The 21913-nt window shown below is 34.9% G+C and overlaps 3 protein-coding genes across 4 annotated transcripts; 2 read left to right on the top strand and 1 right to left on the bottom strand.

Moving 5' to 3' along the window:
• The first annotated feature begins 6420 nt into the window (after positions 1-6420).
• On the top strand, positions 6421-9118 carry LOC142549328 (putative polygalacturonase). Its single transcript, XM_075658226.1, has 3 exons — positions 6421-7114; positions 7891-8011; positions 8712-9118. Exons 1-3 carry the CDS (start codon positions 6707-6709, stop codon positions 8972-8974), a joined length of 792 nt encoding a protein of 263 aa, XP_075514341.1. The 5' UTR covers positions 6421-6706; the 3' UTR covers positions 8975-9118.
• Positions 9119-11254: 2136 nt separating this feature from the next.
• Positions 11255-15840, top strand: LOC142549327 (putative polygalacturonase). 2 transcript variants are annotated; one of them, XM_075658224.1, is made up of 5 exons: positions 11256-11936; positions 12712-12832; positions 13533-13781; positions 14446-14599; positions 14823-15840. In XM_075658224.1, the coding sequence occupies exons 1-5, from the start codon at positions 11529-11531 to the stop codon at positions 15361-15363; spliced, it is 1473 nt and encodes a 490-aa protein (XP_075514339.1). In that variant the 5' UTR covers positions 11256-11528; the 3' UTR covers positions 15364-15840. The 2 variants fall into 2 exon arrangements, with proteins under 2 accessions (XP_075514340.1, XP_075514339.1); XM_075658225.1 differs by lacking the exon at positions 13533-13781 and having other exon boundaries at positions 11255-11936.
• Positions 15841-15958: 118 nt separating this feature from the next.
• On the bottom strand, positions 15959-21372 carry LOC142549329 (protein HEADING DATE REPRESSOR 1-like). Its single transcript, XM_075658228.1, has 4 exons — positions 21015-21372; positions 19490-19702; positions 16913-17040; positions 15959-16189 (listed from the first exon to the last, which is right to left on the bottom strand). Exons 1-4 carry the CDS (start codon positions 21100-21102, stop codon positions 15983-15985), a joined length of 636 nt encoding a protein of 211 aa, XP_075514343.1. The 5' UTR covers positions 21103-21372; the 3' UTR covers positions 15959-15982.
• Between the last annotated feature and the right edge of the window lie 541 nt (positions 21373-21913).

Genomic DNA, 21913 nt, shown 5'->3' with positions numbered 1-21913 from the left:
TTTAAATGTTTATGCATCATGTTTAAAATTTTTACGCAATTATGATAAATACGGTGCATGCTTGGTTTAAATGAAAAAATTATGTATATGCATGCTTTTATTTAAGTGATGAAAATGATGACACGTTTTGAAGGAAGTGAATTAGTTGTGACTAACACGATGACATGTAAGGCCCGGGCTCAGTGGGCGGGTAATGCCGTCGCTGATGACCCTCGCCGCTGGTTACCGCGGTTACACGTAGATGGATCCATCGACTGACATGATGACATGATGATACGAAAGTCACAGCTAATGAACGTAATTCAAATTAAGATTTTAACACGTATATGCTGATACGATGATACATGCTATTACCATGTTTTGACATGTCACAGTTACGCATACGATATGATAACATGATGAGACGTGTTTTGACACGTTATCATTTTACACGACACGCTTATGTTCATGTTTTTAAGCTCATGAAATGTATGTTGATTATGCTATTTTTCACTGCTGTGTGCTACGTATATGTACTTGTTATTACTGATACAGGTGTGTTGAGTCTTTAGACTCACTAGGCGTGTGTGATGCAGGTGAGCATTTTGAGCAGGAGACAGGAGGTGTTGAACTCTGAGTAGGCAGTCTTGGTGAGGTGACATAACCCGAGGACCGCGCGTTTTTCCGCATTTTGAGTGATGGTTTTTGGAGAGGAGTTAAACATTTTATTTACGTAGAGGATTTTCATGATTTTTACTCATTTACGTTTACGTCGATGTTGGTTATTTTTAACTGTAATATTTTCATTGATAAATAAATATGATCATTTTAAATGTTAATTTTTAAAATGAGAGCTCAAAAAAAAAAATAAAAATAAAAAATAGTTCCGCATTTTTAAACGAGTAGACGTTTCAAAATTCATCGTCACATGCTCCCACTTCTATTCAGGGATAGGAAGATTCTGAAGTAATCTTTCTGGTTATCCATGTTCAGCTTTCACTTGCTGATAAAACAAATACTTGGCTACAAACTTGTAAACACTTCTCTTCGTACCTTTCCACCAAAACCCGGTCTTCAAATCCATATACATTTCATGATTTTAGTGTAGATACTCAACTTACTCCTATGGGTTTGAGATAAAATCTCATTTCTCAAATCAGAATCCTCTGGAACTACGATTCTCCCTGATAAACCCAAGGTTCCATCTGTTTGAAACGTAAAGCCAGATGTGTTGTCTCCGTTAGCTAACCTTGTTAACTTTTCAACTTCGGGTCAGAAAACTGAGCTTTTCTGATTCAGGAATACAATATTGATTCAGATAAAATGCTCGATACTTGAATGTTTTTCATTCTTTTTTTATGATGGAATTGATATCATAGAACAACAATGTTGGATTACACATGGGATGAAACTTGTTTGAATTGCAGATAATCTCACCTTGTGACTAAGAGCGTCAGTTGTGAGATTCATTAATCACATATGGTACTTGATTTCACAATCATAATCCTTTAACAAATTTGTTCATCTTCTTTGGTTAATATTTAACTCTACTTGAGTAAATATATACTTCAAGCTCTTGTGATCCTTAAAATCTCAAATCTCTCTTCTTGGAGATAATGTCGTCAAATCTTCAAAGCAAACACAATCACTGTCAATTCCAGATAATGAACTAGATAATTCTCTTCGTGCTTCTTCAAATGTATGTATGTATATGCAATCACATGACCGTGCTGGGTTAAAACACACTCAAGTCCTTGAAGTGGTGCATAAGTGTACACGATGTACCCTCCTAATTCAGATGACAAAGCTAAAACTTGTGCAGTTGTTAAACGTTGGCGCAGTTCATTGAAACAATTTATACAATCATGTGTCCACTCGAAATGCACATTTTTGCATGTAAGTTGTGTCAATGGCTTGGCAATATGAGAAAATCCCGAAGATGAATATCACATAATAACCTGCCAAACCTTGAAAATTTCTTATATCTTGAGCTGATTCCAGTCGTGCCCAACTCAACACTGCTTCGATATTGCTAGGATCCATTGATATCACATCTTTGGATATGACATGTCCCAAGAAGACAACTTGTCGAGCCAAAACTCACACTTGCTCAACTTAGAATACAGTTGGTGATTCATCAATATTAGCAACATAATCCTTAAATGTTGTGCATGCTCTTTAAGACTACGAAAGTATATCACCATGTCGTCAATAAACACAATGACGAACTTGTTAAGATACTCATAGAATACTCGGTTCATCAAATCCATAAATACTGCTGGAGCATTCGTAAAAAAAAAAGGCATCACTAAAAACTCGTAATGCTCATACCTTGCTCGAAATGCAGTCTTAGGGATATTACGTTGATAAACTAGAAGCTGATGATATCCAGACCATAAATTTATATTCGAGTACACTGAAGTCCTTTGAAATTTATCAAACAAGGCATCGATCTGTGGTGAACGGATATTTATTCTTGATTGTAACTTGGTTCAACTACCGATAATTTATGCAAAGTAGCATAAACTCATCTTTCTTCTTAACGAATGACATCGGTGCTCCTTAAGGAGACACACTGGGTCTAATGTGCCCCTTATCAAGAAGATCTTGTAAAAATTGCTTCAAATCTTTCATCTCCAGTGGTGCCAATCTATAAGACTCTTTGGAGATATGTGATGTTCTTGGTACCAATTCTATCTCAAATTTTACTTCTCGCTCCATAGGAAATCAATAAATAAAACATCAGAAAATTCATCGAAAACTGGAACGTTCTTCACGTAGATTAAATCTTTCGATGTTCTTCAAGTAGATTACATCTTTCGATACATATACATAATATATGAGGTATCCCTCTCCTCCTTTTGCTAAAGTCCGACGTGCCTTTATAGCAGACACTACTGACATTGGAGGTTGAGCTCCCTCACCTTAGAAGAACCAATTCTCATATACTTTTGTATGAAACTGAATGAGACGTTAATAACAACATTCGCTCTATATTTAGTCAATGGGTCAATTTTTATAATACAATCAAAATATTCCTTAGAAAATATCATCGAATCGACAGACAAATATTTTCCTTCTAAATCTAACAAACAGTCTACTATTAATCGCTTAACTAAAACCTATTGTCCCATAGATGTAGATACTGGCATTAAAACATATAATAACACCTAGAGTAATTTATAATTCTTAGTAAACATTGATGTTATGAATGAATGTGATGCTCCGTGTCAGTTAATACATATGCAGGAATACCACGTAAAAAGAAATTACCTGCAATGACTTATTCGTTTTCTTCTTCAGCTTGCTCTTGATTTAGGGCAAACACTTGCCCCTGGACTCGTGGGCATTGCTAAGATCCTTGCAATTTCCCTCCATGATGGAAACCTTAAGCGGGAAAACCTTTATGTGCACAAAGGCCTCAAACTATTTTCCATTGTAAGATCCTACCATGGAGCCTCTGCATCTACTCTAGTCCTTCAAGTTAGGCAATTTCAATTCATGTGACAAAAACCACCACAATTGAAACAAGCACATGTCACCTTAGAAATTTTTCCTTCTAGTGGTTGCCTCCGCAATGACCACATTGCAGATTTTTCTTACAAAAATTATGCATTCCTCAAGAACCGGAAGAAAAAGAAGATACAGGCTTCTTGAAAGACTGACCCCTCGGTCCCAACGAACTGAAAATCTTGCTAGCTTCCATACCCTTCCTTCCAATACAAAAATGTACGAGTATTCAAACTGATATGATGCATGTGAAATGCAATATGCTCAGTTATCAAGGTTCAAGTCAAAAATCTCATACTCAGTCTAAAGGCCCCTAAATGTGTAGTCTCTGATTTGCTCTAGACATGTTTTGGCTCTCACACATATCATCAAGTCGTTGACCTACAATGTCCAGGGTCATCAGTGCCAGTGGGTCCCATCAGACACTGTAGCTGTCGACACCCAACAATCTACAATATAGAACAAGGCTGAGCATCCTCAACAAACAAGATATATATATATAAAATATCAGGTCCAACGTGATATGTCATGCATAATATGTTAAAGCAGTAAAACATGTGTCATGCAACATATAAATATACAACATATAAGTGTGTATACCACGGTTGAATATCTCAGTCACTACATCATGTACCTCCCTAAAACAATCTGACAGAAAATTTACTCGTCTGAACCTAGACAATACCAACATACTGAAATCACTATAAAAAAAGATATTGAATCACTAAACATGATTCAAATTTTTTCTTAATGATCCTTTAATCATATTTTAAGGCTTTATGATTATACTTGTGTCCGTCGTCAGCGCGTTGATGATGTCTAGATCACTATGTTCCGGTTCACCGGCCCTTCCTTGAGTCAACAATAGCTCTGAAGTTTCTTGACACTAAACTACCCTAGAAACTGTCTAGAAAAACTAAGATATATGGCTAGAACTCTATAGATAAAAGCTAAGAGAAAATAGAGTAGGTAACAAATGAAATCGGATTCTATTTATGGGCTGCATCTACACTGATCCAGAAGATCTAAACTCAATCTAATATGTCACGTGTCATAATATCGTTCGTCTAATTGGATTTCTTGGGATAAGATAATCTGAAATAAATTGGGCGATTCATTTTAAATTCGATATATCCCAACATACTAATCCTCAATTAATCAGTTTCTTGATAATATCTAATTAACAACTCTTTAATCATTTATTAATTAGTATTACTTCATTCAAATAAGGATTCAGATCATTGCATAAATTTTTATAGAGTTTTTAAAAGTAAAAGATGAATACCAATTGACTTTTAAAACTCTAGAAATATGTCTATTTCGAATATCATTAAACATATATAGAGTGTATAAAAGTGTTGATTGAATACCTATAAACATTTAAATTCTACAAAAGTAACTAAAATTCATCAAATCTTTTAATATGGTAGAGTTTTGCATGTATATTTTCAAAACTCCACTATATACATTAATTTTAAATTTTTATTTATTTAAAATTATTTATAAAAAACCATGTCATTAGGAGGTGTAAAAAATTAACCTGACCCTCCAATCTGACTCAAGGCGGCCCAAATAATATCGGGTCAAAGTTGAGAGTTTTCAGCTTCGGGTCAAACCCGAAAAGTTGACCCGAATTTTTTTTTGGTCAGGTTGGATTCTGATTGATCCGAGTTGACCTAAATTAAAAATCAGGTCAATCGTCAACTCAAACCCACACGACCCGTTTAATGATTTTTTGTGAGTTTATATTTAATTTTAATTTGTATAATGTACGGTGAATTATTTTTTCTAGAATTATACATATATATTTTTGGACATATAGATGTTATTATCTCATGTACAAGAATAACTTATCACCGTTAGTAGTATCATGCAAATGTTGTCTCCATTATTTATTTCTTGATAAAATTATTTGATACAAGAATAACTTAACAACGACGCAAAAAAGCTGCTACATCTTCTAAGATAAACTTCATTGATATGATTCTCTATTTTTATTTTTTTTTTGAATGGTTAATTATTGTTTTTTTTATCATCCTTTTGATCTTCTTAAGTTATGATCTTATTATAGATTTATTGTTAGATCTTGATAAACTTATTTCTTGGAACTATTTATTTATGGAATTGAATTCTATCATACTTGCATTCTTTATGTTAGATTTACCAAGTATTTATGTGTAATTGAGATTTTTTTTGTTTTCATTTATTATACTTGAATTCTTCTTAGATTTATTAATAATTTAAATAATAATTATTGGAATCTTAAATTAAATCTTTAAACTATGAAACACAATGATCATATTTAAGTTAAACTTTGTTATTATATGTTTAAATTAAAATATTATCATTGTTACGTGTTTTGAATTATTTTTATTTAAATATTTTGTTAAGAATAAAATAATAATGTATTAATGTTATATAGTAAAAACTTGTATCGTGTTGCATGTGAATTTGATAATGATATAATGTACCTTTGGGTTATTATAGTGGCATCACATGTGCAACTAAATAATTAGTTTACCCTAAATCACATACATATTTTGGTCAGAGATTTTATGTTTATTAAATCAACAGATCACATAGAATATCAACTCCTTTAGACGAGCGATAAATCTCGAACTACAATGTAATGACTCCTACGTGTATTGCTATTACATCCAATCTCGCCACCTTATTATTCATATGTAGTCGCTAAACGAATCAAAGGACAACACAAAATTAAAATATTATTATTTTTATGTGTATTGAATTTTGAATTTTTTTATTTAATTATTTTGTTAAATTTTTTTAAAAATAATTTATTAATGTTCTATAATAAAAACTTATATTGGGTTTATCGGGTTGGTTGGGTTAGTCCAAATTTAGGAAGAGTTTTCAGATTGAGAACCTTTTTTTATACTTTGCTTCAACTGATCCGAATCCATCCAAATGCGATGCTTGACTCAACCAGACCGGAACTGACCCGAATTGATATTGTAGCTGTCGATTCATCTTTTAGGAAACATTTTCAAAAGAGGCTCGTCTCCTGAATCCTGATTTCATACTTCCATATTAGGAAATCTCGGTGAAGAGCTGGACTTCCAAAATCATGCATTTTCCTGTGAAACTTCCAATCACCTTCTAATTATTCTGCACTGCAGTTACCCAAATCTGTGAGCTGATTCATTTTTTCGATGAAAACTTTTGATTCTCAGTGAAATCGAAGCATCCTCGAACTATGGTGGATTCCCGGTTCCCACAACGCAGCGCCAGCTTCAGACCCGAATCCAAGCGTTGGCTTCCCCCATTTCTCTTCTCTCGAAATTCTATGTTTGCTTTGATCTGGGCTTTTGCGTTCATCGTGATAATAGCCTGGCAAAGGACAGTCGTTGAACGCATATGGGCTCCGCCTGTCCGGCCCATCCCGAAGCTGCGGTCTCTGGTCTTCAATCTCAACGATTTCGGAGCTGTGGGAGATGGGTTTACGGTGAATACAAAGGCGTTCGAGAGTGCGATTTCGGATATCCAGAGAAGGGGCGGTGGACAGCTTAATGTGGAGGCTGGGCGGTGGCTTACGGCTCCGTTTAATCTCACTAGTCACATGACTTTGTTTCTCGCACAAAATGCTGTTATTCTTGGAATTGACGTGAGATGCCTTGGTCCTTTTCGTTTTTGACTGCTTTATTTTGTTGGTTAAAATATCAATTGTTGATGAGATAGATTGCAGTTTAACATGATTAACTCTGTCAAAGCGAAAAATGGCTTATCTTTTGCTAGATGTCTTTTGTTTTTTTTTTTAAATCAAATTCTTATTTTTCAGGGTGGCAGACGTTTAGTTTAATCATTAAATTTCTCACTTGATCGAGAATGCCAGAAATTTAAGCACTTGGATTTTTCTTTAAATTTGCGCAGCGATCTTTTTTCAGTCTAATATCAATTCAACAACTGCATTGATTAGCTGCTTATTAAATGTGGTGAAACGGGAAAGTATCTTTTTTTGTTCTCGTCTATGAATTATGAGGTTGTGGGTGGAAGATTTGAATATCTTGAATCTCGCTGTTTAAATTTGGTCGATACAAGTGTTCTCGTGTAAGTGATTGAATTGTTGATACTTCGTAAGTTAAAGTTTAATGTAGCAAATTGGTACTAATTTTTCTTGTTTCTTTGACCTTTTAATATGATTCTCGTAGAGCTTATATTAGTTTATTAGCAGATTTTCATGTGATTTAAACTTTAGTTCGCAATATATATTTTTTCTCATTCACTGAATTTACTTTACCTAAAAAAATTCAGCTACCTGAAATCATTCACAATTGTATTTATCAGTGTCTGCCTTGCCCCCTACTCCCACTGTAAAGAAAGAAAATTGAAGAAATAAAGCAATAGAAATATAGCTCCCTACCTTCTTAATTTATGTGACAGGATGAGAAGCATTGGCCACTGATGCCTCCTTTGCCATCTTATGGATATGGAAGGGAAAAGGCTGGACCACGGTTTGGAAGTTTGATCCATGGCCAAAATCTGAGAGATGTTATCATAACTGGTGGGCCATTCTCATGAGCTCTTCATTGAATTCATTTATAACTTTCAAGTAAATTTTCTTTTGGTACGTCCAAACCTACGGTATAATATTGTTTAGTTAGGAATTAACATTTAATACATGGAAGCCACTCTTTCTTAAATTACTTTTTGGCTTTGATCTAGTACAGGACATACTTAGACATTACCACCGGTTTCAAAAGGAAAATTCTTGATTTATTTATTTATTTCCAAGACATGGCTTCAACACTTTCTATCACTTGGATCAATGGCACTTGTTCTCGAACTACCAATTCTCAGTTATAGACTTATAGATATAGATATACCTTATTAGGATACTGGATACATGTTTAGTGAAAATTTTGATTTTCTTAAAACACTTTGAAATGCGGACTTCAGGATTGGTAGTGGTGGTCTCCACCTATTCCCTTTTCAGGCATGGTACAGGATATTTTGTTTTCCCTCTTATTTGTCTGATGCTAGGTTTGTAAATGTTGGGTCAGCCATGATATTATACTGGCGAGGAGGGAAGAAATTATAGATGGTTGAGAAATTTAGCTTTCACAAGGCTGCTGTTTCTCCTCTAGTACGAGCTTTAGGTTTTGCATGGTTGGCTTCTCATTCTCACACCGAAACATTTCAGTTTTCATGTTCACTGAAGTAAGCATGAGGATGTTTCTCATGAGTTAATCAACTGCTCACAGGACATAATGGTACGATAAATGGACAGGGCCAGACGTGGTGGACTAAGTATCTTAAGAAGGCTTTGAACCACACGAGGGGTCCCCTCGTACAGTTTATGTGGTCAAGAGACATTCAGATCTCCGATGTGACTCTGCGCGATTCACCATTCTGGACTCTTCATCCTTACGACTGTCAAAATGTTACTGTAAAAAATGTAACCATATTGGCTCCGCTCACTGGTGCCCCCAACACTGATGGAATAGACCCTGGTGAGCTTAAATAGCTCATTTCTTTGGCTTCCATATTCATGATTGGTAATGATGTTCAAAGAACAGGAATCATAACCTCATGACGTGGTCAAGGATGTTCAATCTTGATCCAATCAAACATTCTGTTGCGTATAATTACTCTTGTATTTTTCATGTAGCGTTGATGATGTCTAGATCACTATGTTCCGGTTCACCGGCCCTTCCTTGAGTCAACAATAGCTCTGAAGTTTCTTGACACTAAACTACCCTAGAAACTGTCTAGAAAAACTAAGATATATGGCTAGAACTCTATAGATAAAAGCTAAGAGAAAATAGAGTAGGTAACAAATGAAATCGGATTCTATTTATGGGCTGCATCTACACTGATCCAGAAGATCTAAACTCAATCTAATATGTCACGTGTCATAATATCGTTCGTCTAATTGGATTTCTTGGGATAAGATAATCTGAAATAAATTGGGCGATTCATTTTAAATTCGATATATCCCAACATACTAATCCTCAATTAATCAGTTTCTTGATAATATTTAATTAACAACTCTTTAATCATTTATTAATTAGTATTACTTCATTCAAATAAGGATTCAGATCATTGCATAAATTTTTATAGAGTTTTTAAAAGTAAAAGATGAATACCAATTGACTTTTAAAACTCTAGAAATATGTCTATTTCGAATATCATTAAACATATATAGAGTGTATAAAAGTGTTGATTGAATACCTATAAACATTTAAATTCTACAAAAGTAACTAAAATTCATCAAATCTTTTAATATGGTAGAGTTTTGCATGTATATTTTCAAAACTCCACTATATACATTAATTTTAAATTTTTATTTATTTAAAATTATTTATAAAAAACCATGTCATTAGGAGGTGTAAAAAATTAACCTGACCCTCCAATCTGACTCAAGGCGGCCCAAATAATATCGGGTCAAAGTTGAGAGTTTTCAGCTTCGGGTCAAACCCGAAAAGTTGACCCGAATTTTTTTTTGGTCAGGTTGGATTCTGATTGATCCGAGTTGACCTAAATTAAAAATCAGGTCAATCGTCAACTCAAACCCACACGACCCGTTTAATGATTTTTTGTGAGTTTATATTTAATTTTAATTTGTATAATGTACGGTGAATTATTTTTTCTAGAATTATACATATATATTTTTGGACATATAGATGTTATTATCTCATGTACAAGAATAACTTATCACCGTTAGTAGTATCATGCAAATGTTGTCTCCATTATTTATTTCTTGATAAAATTATTTGATACAAGAATAACTTAACAACGACGCAAAAAAGCTGCTACATCTTCTAAGATAAACTTCATTGATATGATTCTCTATTTTTATTTTTTTTTTGAATGGTTAATTATTGTTTTTTTTATCATCCTTTTGATCTTCTTAAGTTATGATCTTATTATAGATTTATTGTTAGATCTTGATAAACTTATTTCTTGGAACTATTTATTTATGGAATTGAATTCTATCATACTTGCATTCTTTATGTTAGATTTACCAAGTATTTATGTGTAATTGAGATTTTTTTTGTTTTCATTTATTATACTTGAATTCTTCTTAGATTTATTAATAATTTAAATAATAATTATTGGAATCTTAAATTAAATCTTTAAACTATGAAACACAATGATCATATTTAAGTTAAACTTTGTTATTATATGTTTAAATTAAAATATTATCATTGTTACGTGTTTTGAATTATTTTTATTTAAATATTTTGTTAAGAATAAAATAATAATGTATTAATGTTATATAGTAAAAACTTGTATCGTGTTGCATGTGAATTTGATAATGATATAATGTACCTTTGGGTTATTATAGTGGCATCACATGTGCAACTAAATAATTAGTTTACCCTAAATCACATACATATTTTGGTCAGAGATTTTATGTTTATTAAATCAACAGATCACATAGAATATCAACTCCTTTAGACGAGCGATAAATCTCGAACTACAATGTAATGACTCCTACGTGTATTGCTATTACATCCAATCTCGCCACCTTATTATTCATATGTAGTCGCTAAACGAATCAAAGGACAACACAAAATTAAAATATTATTATTTTTATGTGTATTGAATTTTGAATTTTTTTATTTAATTATTTTGTTAAATTTTTTTAAAAATAATTTATTAATGTTCTATAATAAAAACTTATATTGGGTTTATCGGGTTGGTTGGGTTAGTCCAAATTTAGGAAGAGTTTTCAGATTGAGAACCTTTTTTTATACTTTGCTTCAACTGATCCGAATCCATCCAAATGCGATGCTTGACTCAACCAGACCGGAACTGACCCGAATTGATATTGTAGCTGTCGATTCATCTTTTAGGAAACATTTTCAAAAGAGGCTCGTCTCCTGAATCCTGATTTCATACTTCCATATTAGGAAATCTCGGTGAAGAGCTGGACTTCCAAAATCATGCATTTTCCTGTGAAACTTCCAATCACCTTCTAATTATTCTGCACTGCAGTTACCCAAATCTGTGAGCTGATTCATTTTTTCGATGAAAACTTTTGATTCTCAGTGAAATCGAAGCATCCTCGAACTATGGTGGATTCCCGGTTCCCACAACGCAGCGCCAGCTTCAGACCCGAATCCAAGCGTTGGCTTCCCCCATTTCTCTTCTCTCGAAATTCTATGTTTGCTTTGATCTGGGCTTTTGCGTTCATCGTGATAATAGCCTGGCAAAGGACAGTCGTTGAACGCATATGGGCTCCGCCTGTCCGGCCCATCCCGAAGCTGCGGTCTCTGGTCTTCAATCTCAACGATTTCGGAGCTGTGGGAGATGGGTTTACGGTGAATACAAAGGCGTTCGAGAGTGCGATTTCGGATATCCAGAGAAGGGGCGGTGGACAGCTTAATGTGGAGGCTGGGCGGTGGCTTACGGCTCCGTTTAATCTCACTAGTCACATGACTTTGTTTCTCGCACAAAATGCTGTTATTCTTGGAATTGACGTGAGATGCCTTGGTCCTTTTCGTTTTTGACTGCTTTATTTTGTTGGTTAAAATATCAATTGTTGATGAGATAGATTGCAGTTTAACATGATTAACTCTGTCAAAGCGAAAAATGGCTTATCTTTTGCTAGATGTCTTTTGTTTTTTTTTTTAAATCAAATTCTTATTTTTCAGGGTGGCAGACGTTTAGTTTAATCATTAAATTTCTCACTTGATCGAGAATGCCAGAAATTTAAGCACTTGGATTTTTCTTTAAATTTGCGCAGCGATCTTTTTTCAGTCTAATATCAATTCAACAACTGCATTGATTAGCTGCTTATTAAATGTGGTGAAACGGGAAAGTATCTTTTTTTGTTCTCGTCTATGAATTATGAGGTTGTGGGTGGAAGATTTGAATATCTTGAATCTCGCTGTTTAAATTTGGTCGATACAAGTGTTCTCGTGAAGTGATTGAATTGTTGATACTTCGTAAGTTAAAGTTTAATGTAGCAAATTGGTACTAATTTTTCTTGTTTCTTTGACCTTTTAATATGATTCTCGTAGAGCTTATATTAGTTTATTAGCAGATTTTCATGTGATTTAAACTTTAGTTCGCAATATATATTTTTTCTCATTCACTGAATTTACTTTACCTAAAAAAATTCAGCTACCTGAAATCATTCACAATTGTATTTATCAGTGTCTGCCTTGCCCCCTACTCCCACTGTAAAGAAAGAAAATTGAAGAAATAAAGCAATAGAAATATAGCTCCCTACCTTCTTAATTTATGTGACAGGATGAGAAGCATTGGCCACTGATGCCTCCTTTGCCATCTTATGGATATGGAAGGGAAAAGGCTGGACCACGGTTTGGAAGTTTGATCCATGGCCAAAATCTGAGAGATGTTATCATAACTGGTGGGCCATTCTCATGAGCTCTTCATTGAATTCATTTATAACTTTCAAGTAAATTTTCTTTTGGTACGTCCAAACCTACGGTATAATATTGTTTAGTTAGGAATTAACATTTAATACATGGAAGCCACTCTTTCTTAAATTACTTTTTGGCTTTGATCTAGTACAGGACATACTTAGACATTACCACCGGTTTCAAAAGGAAAATTCTTGATTTATTTATTTATTTCCAAGACATGGCTTCAACACTTTCTATCACTTGGATCAATGGCACTTGTTCTCGAACTACCAATTCTCAGTTATAGACTTATAGATATAGATATACCTTATTAGGATACTGGATACATGTTTAGTGAAAATTTTGATTTTCTTAAAACACTTTGAAATGCGGACTTCAGGATTGGTAGTGGTGGTCTCCACCTATTCCCTTTTCAGGCATGGTACAGGATATTTTGTTTTCCCTCTTATTTGTCTGATGCTAGGTTTGTAAATGTTGGGTCAGCCATGATATTATACTGGCGAGGAGGGAAGAAATTATAGATGGTTGAGAAATTTAGCTTTCACAAGGCTGCTGTTTCTCCTCTAGTACGAGCTTTAGGTTTTGCATGGTTGGCTTCTCATTCTCACACCGAAACATTTCAGTTTTCATGTTCACTGAAGTAAGCATGAGGATGTTTCTCATGAGTTAATCAACTGCTCACAGGACATAATGGTACGATAAATGGACAGGGCCAGACGTGGTGGACTAAGTATCTTAAGAAGGCTTTGAACCACACGAGGGGTCCCCTCGTACAGTTTATGTGGTCTAGAGACATTCAGATCTCCGATGTGACTCTGCGCGATTCACCATTCTGGACTCTTCATCCTTACGACTGTCAAAATGTTACTGTAAAAAATGTAACCATATTGGCTCCGCTCACTGGTGCCCCCAACACTGATGGAATAGACCCTGGTGAGCTTAAATAGCTCATTTCTTTGGCTTCCATATTCATGATTGGTAATGATGTTCAAAGAACAGGAATCATAACCTCATGACGTGGTCAAGGATGTTCAATCTTGATCCAATCAAACATTCTGTTGCGTATAATTACTCTTGTATTTTTCATGTAGCGACTATTTATATATAGTATAGAGGTAATGATGTTGGCATTAGGAATTTGGAACTGGATTTAGTTATCTTATTTAGTAATCATAGATGGCGAGAGTAATTTGATGTTTGTTTCTTCGTTCAACTTTGAATTCCATACACGATTCAAAATAGCAACTTCATAACATTTAATCATATTTTATTGACATGTTATTAGAACCTTTTGACTAAAATAAATATTAGAAACTTTAACATTTCTTAAGATCTTAAGTTTTAAAAATAAAATCAAAGAGCTTATAACTTTAACATTTTCTTAGCATTAAAAGCTTTTAAACTCATGAGATGGATGTATAAGGTAATTTTAGCCAAATAAGATCTTAGACATTAGTGTGGAAGCAAATTCATGATTCATTTGTTTCTGTAATTAGTCTCTAAGCAATTTCAATGACAAAAAACTGGCTTGAGTGCTTATTTTATTTCCTTTCTCTCTGGCACTAATTAATTGGACTGTTTCTTTACGTGACTGCAGATTCATGTGAGAATGTGTTGATAGAAGATTGTTACATAAGTGTGGGCGATGATGGAATCGCAATCAAGAGTGGGTGGGATCAGTATGGAATTGCCTATGCTCGACCTTCTACCAACATTCTCATACGTAATGTTGTTGTGCAGTCGATGATAAGGTAAAAATGTTGTACGGTGCCATTTGGCTTATGTACACCGGTATGGTTGTAAAAGTCATGCAATGCATTGGTCCTCGCTTAAATATGATGTTAATGGGAAAAATAGAAAGAATTATCATGTCGGTTTATCTGAAATTTGGAACGAATCCATTATGTTGCCAGCCTTTGCAAATCCATGATTGTTGCTACTTTTTCTTTTGTTGACACCTTTCTTAATTAACAGTGCAGGAGTGTCGATTGGCAGTGAAATGTCTGGTGGAGTCTCCAAGATTAAAGTGGAAAATCTCCTTGTTTGGAACTCAAAAAGGGGTATCAGAATCAAGACAAGTCCAGGCAGGGGTGGATATGTTCGACAGATAACATACAAAAACATCACTTTAGAAAATGTGAGGGTGGGCATCGCACTAAAGACTGATTACAAGGAGCATCCGGACCAAGGATACAATCCAGACGCCCTTCCTGTCATCGAGGACATAAATTTTGATGGAATAAATGGACGCGGGGTTCGTATTCCAGTCAGGATGTATGGCAGCGAGCAAATACCAGTTCGGAATGTGACCTTCCAAGACATGTCAGTGGGCATCACGTACAAGAAAAAGCACATTTTTCAGTGTTCTTTTGTGCAAGGACGTGTGATAGGGAAGATCTTTCCGACCCCGTGCATGAATCTTGATGTGTATGTCGAAGGACGCCTAGTTAGGAAGGCGATGTCTGAAAACAAGGCGATGTCTGAAAACAACTCCGACACTGATTATGATTCATAGAGGCGGAATCTTCTCAATTCGAAGAAACTTCTGCCGTTGTGATGAGCATGCTTCCGGTGAAAGATCACCTTTTTCCACTACCTGAATGTTGAATTTCGGGTGCCTTCACTTAGATTCAATGGAACTAATCAGCAGAGAATATTTACGTCTTGTCTAACTGGGAAAGACATTGGTCAGCTGTTCATGTTCGTATGGGTGCTAATACATCCTTGTGACCTGGGATTCCAAAGCAGGAAATACCTCGTGCTCGAAGCCTAAGAACTGCTAATATTTTTCAGTGCAGCTTCACCGATACAATCATTCAATGTAAAAAAGGTGATTAAAATTTGAAATGGTGAAGTTGTGAAGAACATGGGGAGAAAATGTTGTGCCGGACTAGCCGGAGCAGTCCTTGATTACATTTCTCTGTGTTGTATCTATGTATACACGAAATAAACTAGACATGTGGATTTTTAAGCAAAATATAGAATTACCCGACATAGAGTATACATACTTCATATACAATCCTCGTAACCAGATCAAACAGATTTGCCACTACTCTTTTTCATTTTCAAGATTTCTAAAACATTGGTACGTACAAAAAGAATAAAAAAACACCAAAAGGAGAGAAAAAAATGTGTTACACCCCATCATCCCGTTCATCCAAATCAATGAAATCATTTTCCTGGAACATGTCCATTAGCAGAGTAATCTGGTTCTGCAACATGGCGTTCTGCCTTTCAACTTCAGCACGCTTACTCCGTTCGTCCAGCAGCTGCAGTTGAAGGTGCTCTAGGCATCGAGCATCCTCTTCTAATTGCTCGTTAAGTCCGCCGATCTCTCTATCCTGCATTGCAATAATCAAGTATATATACAATTTTATTCACGCTTCTGATGTGATTCGAACCCGAAATGTACAATGATACACCAACAGTTCTACCACTGTATATTTTGTCTTAGTCTTTGCTAGAACGAGAGATCTGCTTCCTGCGAATCATACAACATCAGATCATACGCACACAATCAAATGCATCATTGATCCCACACGAATTTTGACTAGGATCTACCTATATTTTTTGACACCCAATGACAGGTGCATGGGGAGTAGTAAGTCTCCAAATTCTGAATCTCCTAAAACCCACGGTGGGTACACACTAATACCAAGTCGAATTGGGTCAGACCTATTATTGGAAAAAGCTCTTCCAAACATACTTTCACCATCCATAAGACCCGAATCCGAGACTTCACCAATTTACTTCCAATTGTCTTAACCACAATGTCTTTGTTTTAACTAAGACACACATGCTTCACAAACATTTTATTACCGGCCTCCTTAGCTAGTTATTTCTTCTTCTATAATAATCTAATATTTATATTCCTTCTTCAATAATTCAATGTCTAATAGTTTTACATATGTGTTACATTTTTATTTTATGTTTATCACTATTGATATGATAAATATATTATCAAATGTTCCATAAACTTGCTAAAATCTTTTTCATTTTGTCTTGTAATTGTTTCCCAAAAAGCCACATTCAAATGTTGCTCAAACAAAGAGAGAAATTCTAACCTTTCGGTTCATTTCCTGCACCGCAATCCTCCGCATACTTTCGACAACATCAACATTGACAAGCTTCCGTTTTTTCCCGATCAGCCAACCCTTTGGATAGCTAGCAGATTCGAAATCCGGAGGTGGGATGTGGGGACCCGAACGCTAATTCATTCCTTAATCGTCTTTAGGAATAATTCAAACAATTATAATAAACAGGGTCTAAATTTTTTTTTTTTTTAAAATACCAAGCGGAAACGTAATGTAATTCAATTCAAATTACATATTAAACATAAATATACAAATCTTGTATTATCTACAAGAATTCAACTAGGTTCAACTATATCTCAGTGCTGAATCCTAAGTTGCTTTGAAGCCCGGATCTCCACGCTATCTAGTCCAGCCTCTTTCTCTTCTTGACCCTGGTCCTATCCCACCTGTTGCCATGCACACATACAAACAAGACAACAGCCGGATAACTCCGGTGAGAATTACATTCTCAGTATAAATCATGTATACATGCAATCATAAAAACAATATAAAAGCATATAACAGATATGTCTAACATGTATTCAGATCAGAATATAAATCCACATCAAGAATAAATCCTATTCTAAACATGTACCATCATCAGGAACATAATTCACCATGTACCACATTCAGGAACATAATCAACATAACTCGATATAAACTGTCAATTAGACTCATGACGTCACATTTAAGACTAGACTCAATCCTAGTCTAGGGATCCAGGTTTCCAGAAGTTAGCATTCCCATATCGACCAACATTAATAGAAAAGACTCCAGTTCTATCCACGTCGATAGGGTATCGATCACCAGTAATAGAAGAAATACCAATTCTATCCACATCGATATGGTATCGATCACCAGTAATAGAAGAAGCTCGTATTCTATCCACATCGGTATAGTATCGATCACCAGTAATAGAAAGAACTCCGATTCTATCCACATCGATATGATATCGACCATCAGTAATAGAAGAAGTTATAATTCTATCCACATCGATACTGTACCGATCACCAGTAATAGAAGAAGCTCCGATTCTATCCACATCGATATAATATCGATCATCAGTAATAGAAAAAGTTATAATTCTATCCACATCGATAGCCAAACATCCGGTGACAGACTTTGGCACTATCGCCAATACACTATCTTGTGACATCGTGCAATGTGCCCGTGGCGATCCCACCACTATCAGGCACTTCTGTCCCAAGATACTCGTCTAATACCTGCTATCTATCAATCAAGAGAACAAGTATATCAATCAAATCAATACAATAAGGTAAAGTATGTGATTTAGGGAAACTCGAGCCAAACCTCACTCGAGTTGTGCAATCCCAACTCAACATTAATTTATACCTTTATCTTCTCGGTCCGACGAAGACGAAGTATTGAAGTCAACTCTGTCCATACCCAATCTGCTAATAACAATCGAATAGATACAATATCAGTATATAACTCAGTTCAAAACCTGTTCTGATTAATACTCAAATCAAAACATAATCTAATCAATGCCAATCGACATATGATACCACAATACCATCTCAACCAATACCGAGTCTGATCAATATCAATCAACTGATGTTTCGACGGCATACCAATACAGTCTCGATAACCCCGTCAGTCCCAACATCACAGATATAATACCAGAACTCATAATCACTATCGATATAACTCATAATTTCAACGATAATATAAATCTGATATCGATTCTCAATCAAATCGACTCCAAAATTCATAACAATTTCATAATCAGTCCGTTTCTTAATCTGACTTCGATTCTATGATGTCTAACATGTCAAGAACATCATATATGAATTCCATTCAATTCTGGCAATATCATAATTTCAAGACATATCAAAACGTAATAAAACTTACGTCCAGTTGTAGTCTACGTTGATAGGAACTCGTTACTGTCCTTGGATTCAAAATCAGACGAACGGATTTCTCGTAAATCGAATTCTAAAATCAAGAAGTAGAACTTCCCCTCAATTCTCGATTTATCCTTATTAACGTTTGTATGTATATATATATATATATCAAATCGCATGCCAATGAAACGTGGCTGATTTTTAATCTGCATGTCTCGCGCATATGCGCGACCCCAACCGGCGCATATGCGCGAGACCTACTGGTCTCGATGCGCTGCTTCACAACTGCTGGCGCATATGCGCGCCTCAACTCCGCGCATATGCGCCAAAGGTTCTGTCTCAAAACTTTGGCTACAGGACTACTTGCGCATATGCGCGCACACAAGTCGCGCATATGCGCGAGACCTTCTGGTCACGCACCACTCTTTCCGCACAACTCGCGCATATGCGCGCCTCCATCCGGCGCATATGCGCCAACTGCTCTGCCATGCTCGCGCATGCACGCGCATTCCAGCCGCGCATGTGCGCGAGTACACACCTTGCACATATATTCACGTCTTTTCTTATCTTTCTCGGTCCACTCCATTCCGTCTATAATCACTTCAATTAATCAAGAAATCATCCCAGATTAATCTCAGATTACGGTAAATATACCCAAATCATTTCCGATTACGGTAATCAAATTCTCGGGCCTTACATGGGAGTATTGATTCTGCCGAAGGACGTTTGCCGTAGGTGTTCAACATCGGATCCAAAGGTTCAAACAAGGCCTTCCGTTTCTCAGAAAGGGAAGATAAATCAATCGGCTCTTGATGATCCTTGTCCAATGGAGATGATTCTTGTGGTTTGCCGATCTCGATAGATTGATCCACGTTCAAAGCATCCAATCTGTCGTCTGAGCTCTTGACGCCCATTGCTGGAAAAGAGTCAAATTGAACAACCAAGTACGAAGCTTTCAAAGAATAGACAGACGGGTGTGATCAAACATTCCTGGTAATAGTAGATCTTACTACTCTTCTAAGGCGGGGGAGAATGTGAAATTTTGATTAGTAATATAGCTAGCTAGTGCCATTTATGTATAGTAAAACAAATCCAATTTTTTTAAAAAAAATTAGAGGAGAATTAACAGTTTAAATCAAAGATAAAGCATGCATGCAACTTCCCAAAAGTTCTTAAAGTCGTTCTTAGTTTTCAAAAATTGAAATTTCTTGCTTGTTTTCGGGGAGTGTTTTCTGTTGTTTTTCATCAGTAATTTATAAATATATGTTAATCTTGAATATTTTATTGAAGAACATTATGCATATTTTATTTTATAAATTAATTTTGTGATATACTATTATGTCATGCATTATTTTAAAAGATCTTGTTGGTTTTTAGTTAGTATATAACTACCAACCGTGTCAATCTCTATGTCAACAAATGAGGTGACATCTACCTGAATATATAAACTTTGATATGCTTCATAACATTCAATAAGAGAATGTCAGCTTAGACAAAAACTTATATGAGACAGTCTCACGGATCCTATTTTGTGAGACAGATATCTTATTTGGGTCATCCATAAAAAAATATTATTTTTTATTCTAAGAGTATTACTTTTTATTGTGAATATCAGTAGGGTTGACCCGTCTCACAAATAAAGATTCGTGAGACCGTCTCACAAGAAACCTATTCGTTAGTTTTTTAGCGCACATAAAAGTGGAGTTGATGACGTAACAAAATTAATATATATATTCCATTTATATTCTTTCCATAAGAAAAGAGGATATATATATTCTTTAGCTATTTATCGAATATTCCATTTACATTCTTTCCAGAAGAAAAGAGTAAAGTATTCACCAACTTCAAAATGTAAATTAATCAAAAATATTTTTTTTTAGATAAAACGTGAAAAGTAATTGGCACAAAAAAAAAAAAAAAAGATTAATAACTAAGCAACCCAAGGTCACATCTGAATTGACGTGTCAGCAAACGGCAAACCATAATTCAACCACGCCTCACCGTTGAATAATCCAGTTTCGACATTTAAACTGAATGAATTTATCAATAAAATAATAATCTATTAAATTAAATTAAAGCTCAAGAAAATCTTTGAATTTTCCCAAAAACTAATGAATCTTTGGTCACAGCGACAGAAAGATCGATCTGATTCATGTCTGCATGCAAACGGAACATTGAAATTTGAGCAGAAACCACAGGAAACTCCAAAGGGTGTAAGAGAGAATTACCTGATCTTTTCCTGGATTTCCAGTAAACAGGAGTCGAGGAAACAGGAAAGAATCCACTCAAGCACATCATATTCCTCTGGTCTTCCATTTATATAGATCTATATATTCCACCTCTCAGCTTCAAAATTCTTGGCCTACTTCTGTTACACTGATTAACATATTACATATCTAAAGAAGAAAAGGGACGATAAAAGATCTATTTTCGTGTAGAAAGAAAGAGAGAAATGAGTTGGTGGGGTTGGGTTGATGACGGGATGATCGAAGCTTTTGAAGGGAAAATAATAGATTTGTCGTTTTGGTGGTTGTCTTGGTGTGCATTCCTCGTCTCCTCGGGTAGGTCTCATGAATGAATATGGATGTTTTTTTATTTATTTATTATATTATTATCTATTTTTTTAGGTTAATTTCATCTAAAATTTCAATGCTACTGTTTTTAGACCGGAAGAAACTCTTATATCCTGACTTTTCGATTTTCATATTCGTCTATTATCTATTGGTGAGGATCAGATTCTAAAAATCACGTGATCGTGGATTTAATTTCCACCATGTGTGGGTTGTGTTTATTTATTTTTATTGTTTTTTTTTTTTGTATTATTTGATGATTTGATGGTGATATTAATAGTTTATTTGTAATAATTGTAATAATTTTATAATTTTCAAACTTGATATATATAAGAAATGGCAAAAATTTGTGTGGGACGTTCTCACATGTCGTATTTTGTGAGACATATATCGTATTTTGGTCATCCATGAAAAAGTATAATTTTTTATGCTAAGAGTATTACTTTTTATTCTGAATATCGATAGGATTGACCCGTCTCACAGATAAATATTCGTGAAACATTCTCACAAAAGACCTACTCATAAAAAAAATATGATAAACATATGTGTGAGGCAGT

The sequence above is a fragment of the Primulina tabacum genome, chromosome 6 (genome assembly GCF_025594145.1).
Source record: "Primulina tabacum isolate GXHZ01 chromosome 6, ASM2559414v2, whole genome shotgun sequence".
In the NCBI taxonomy this organism is placed as follows: domain Eukaryota; kingdom Viridiplantae; phylum Streptophyta; class Magnoliopsida; order Lamiales; family Gesneriaceae; genus Primulina; species Primulina tabacum.
Note: the sequence above shows the minus strand (reverse complement) of the source record. Positions and strands in the feature narration are given on the sequence as shown.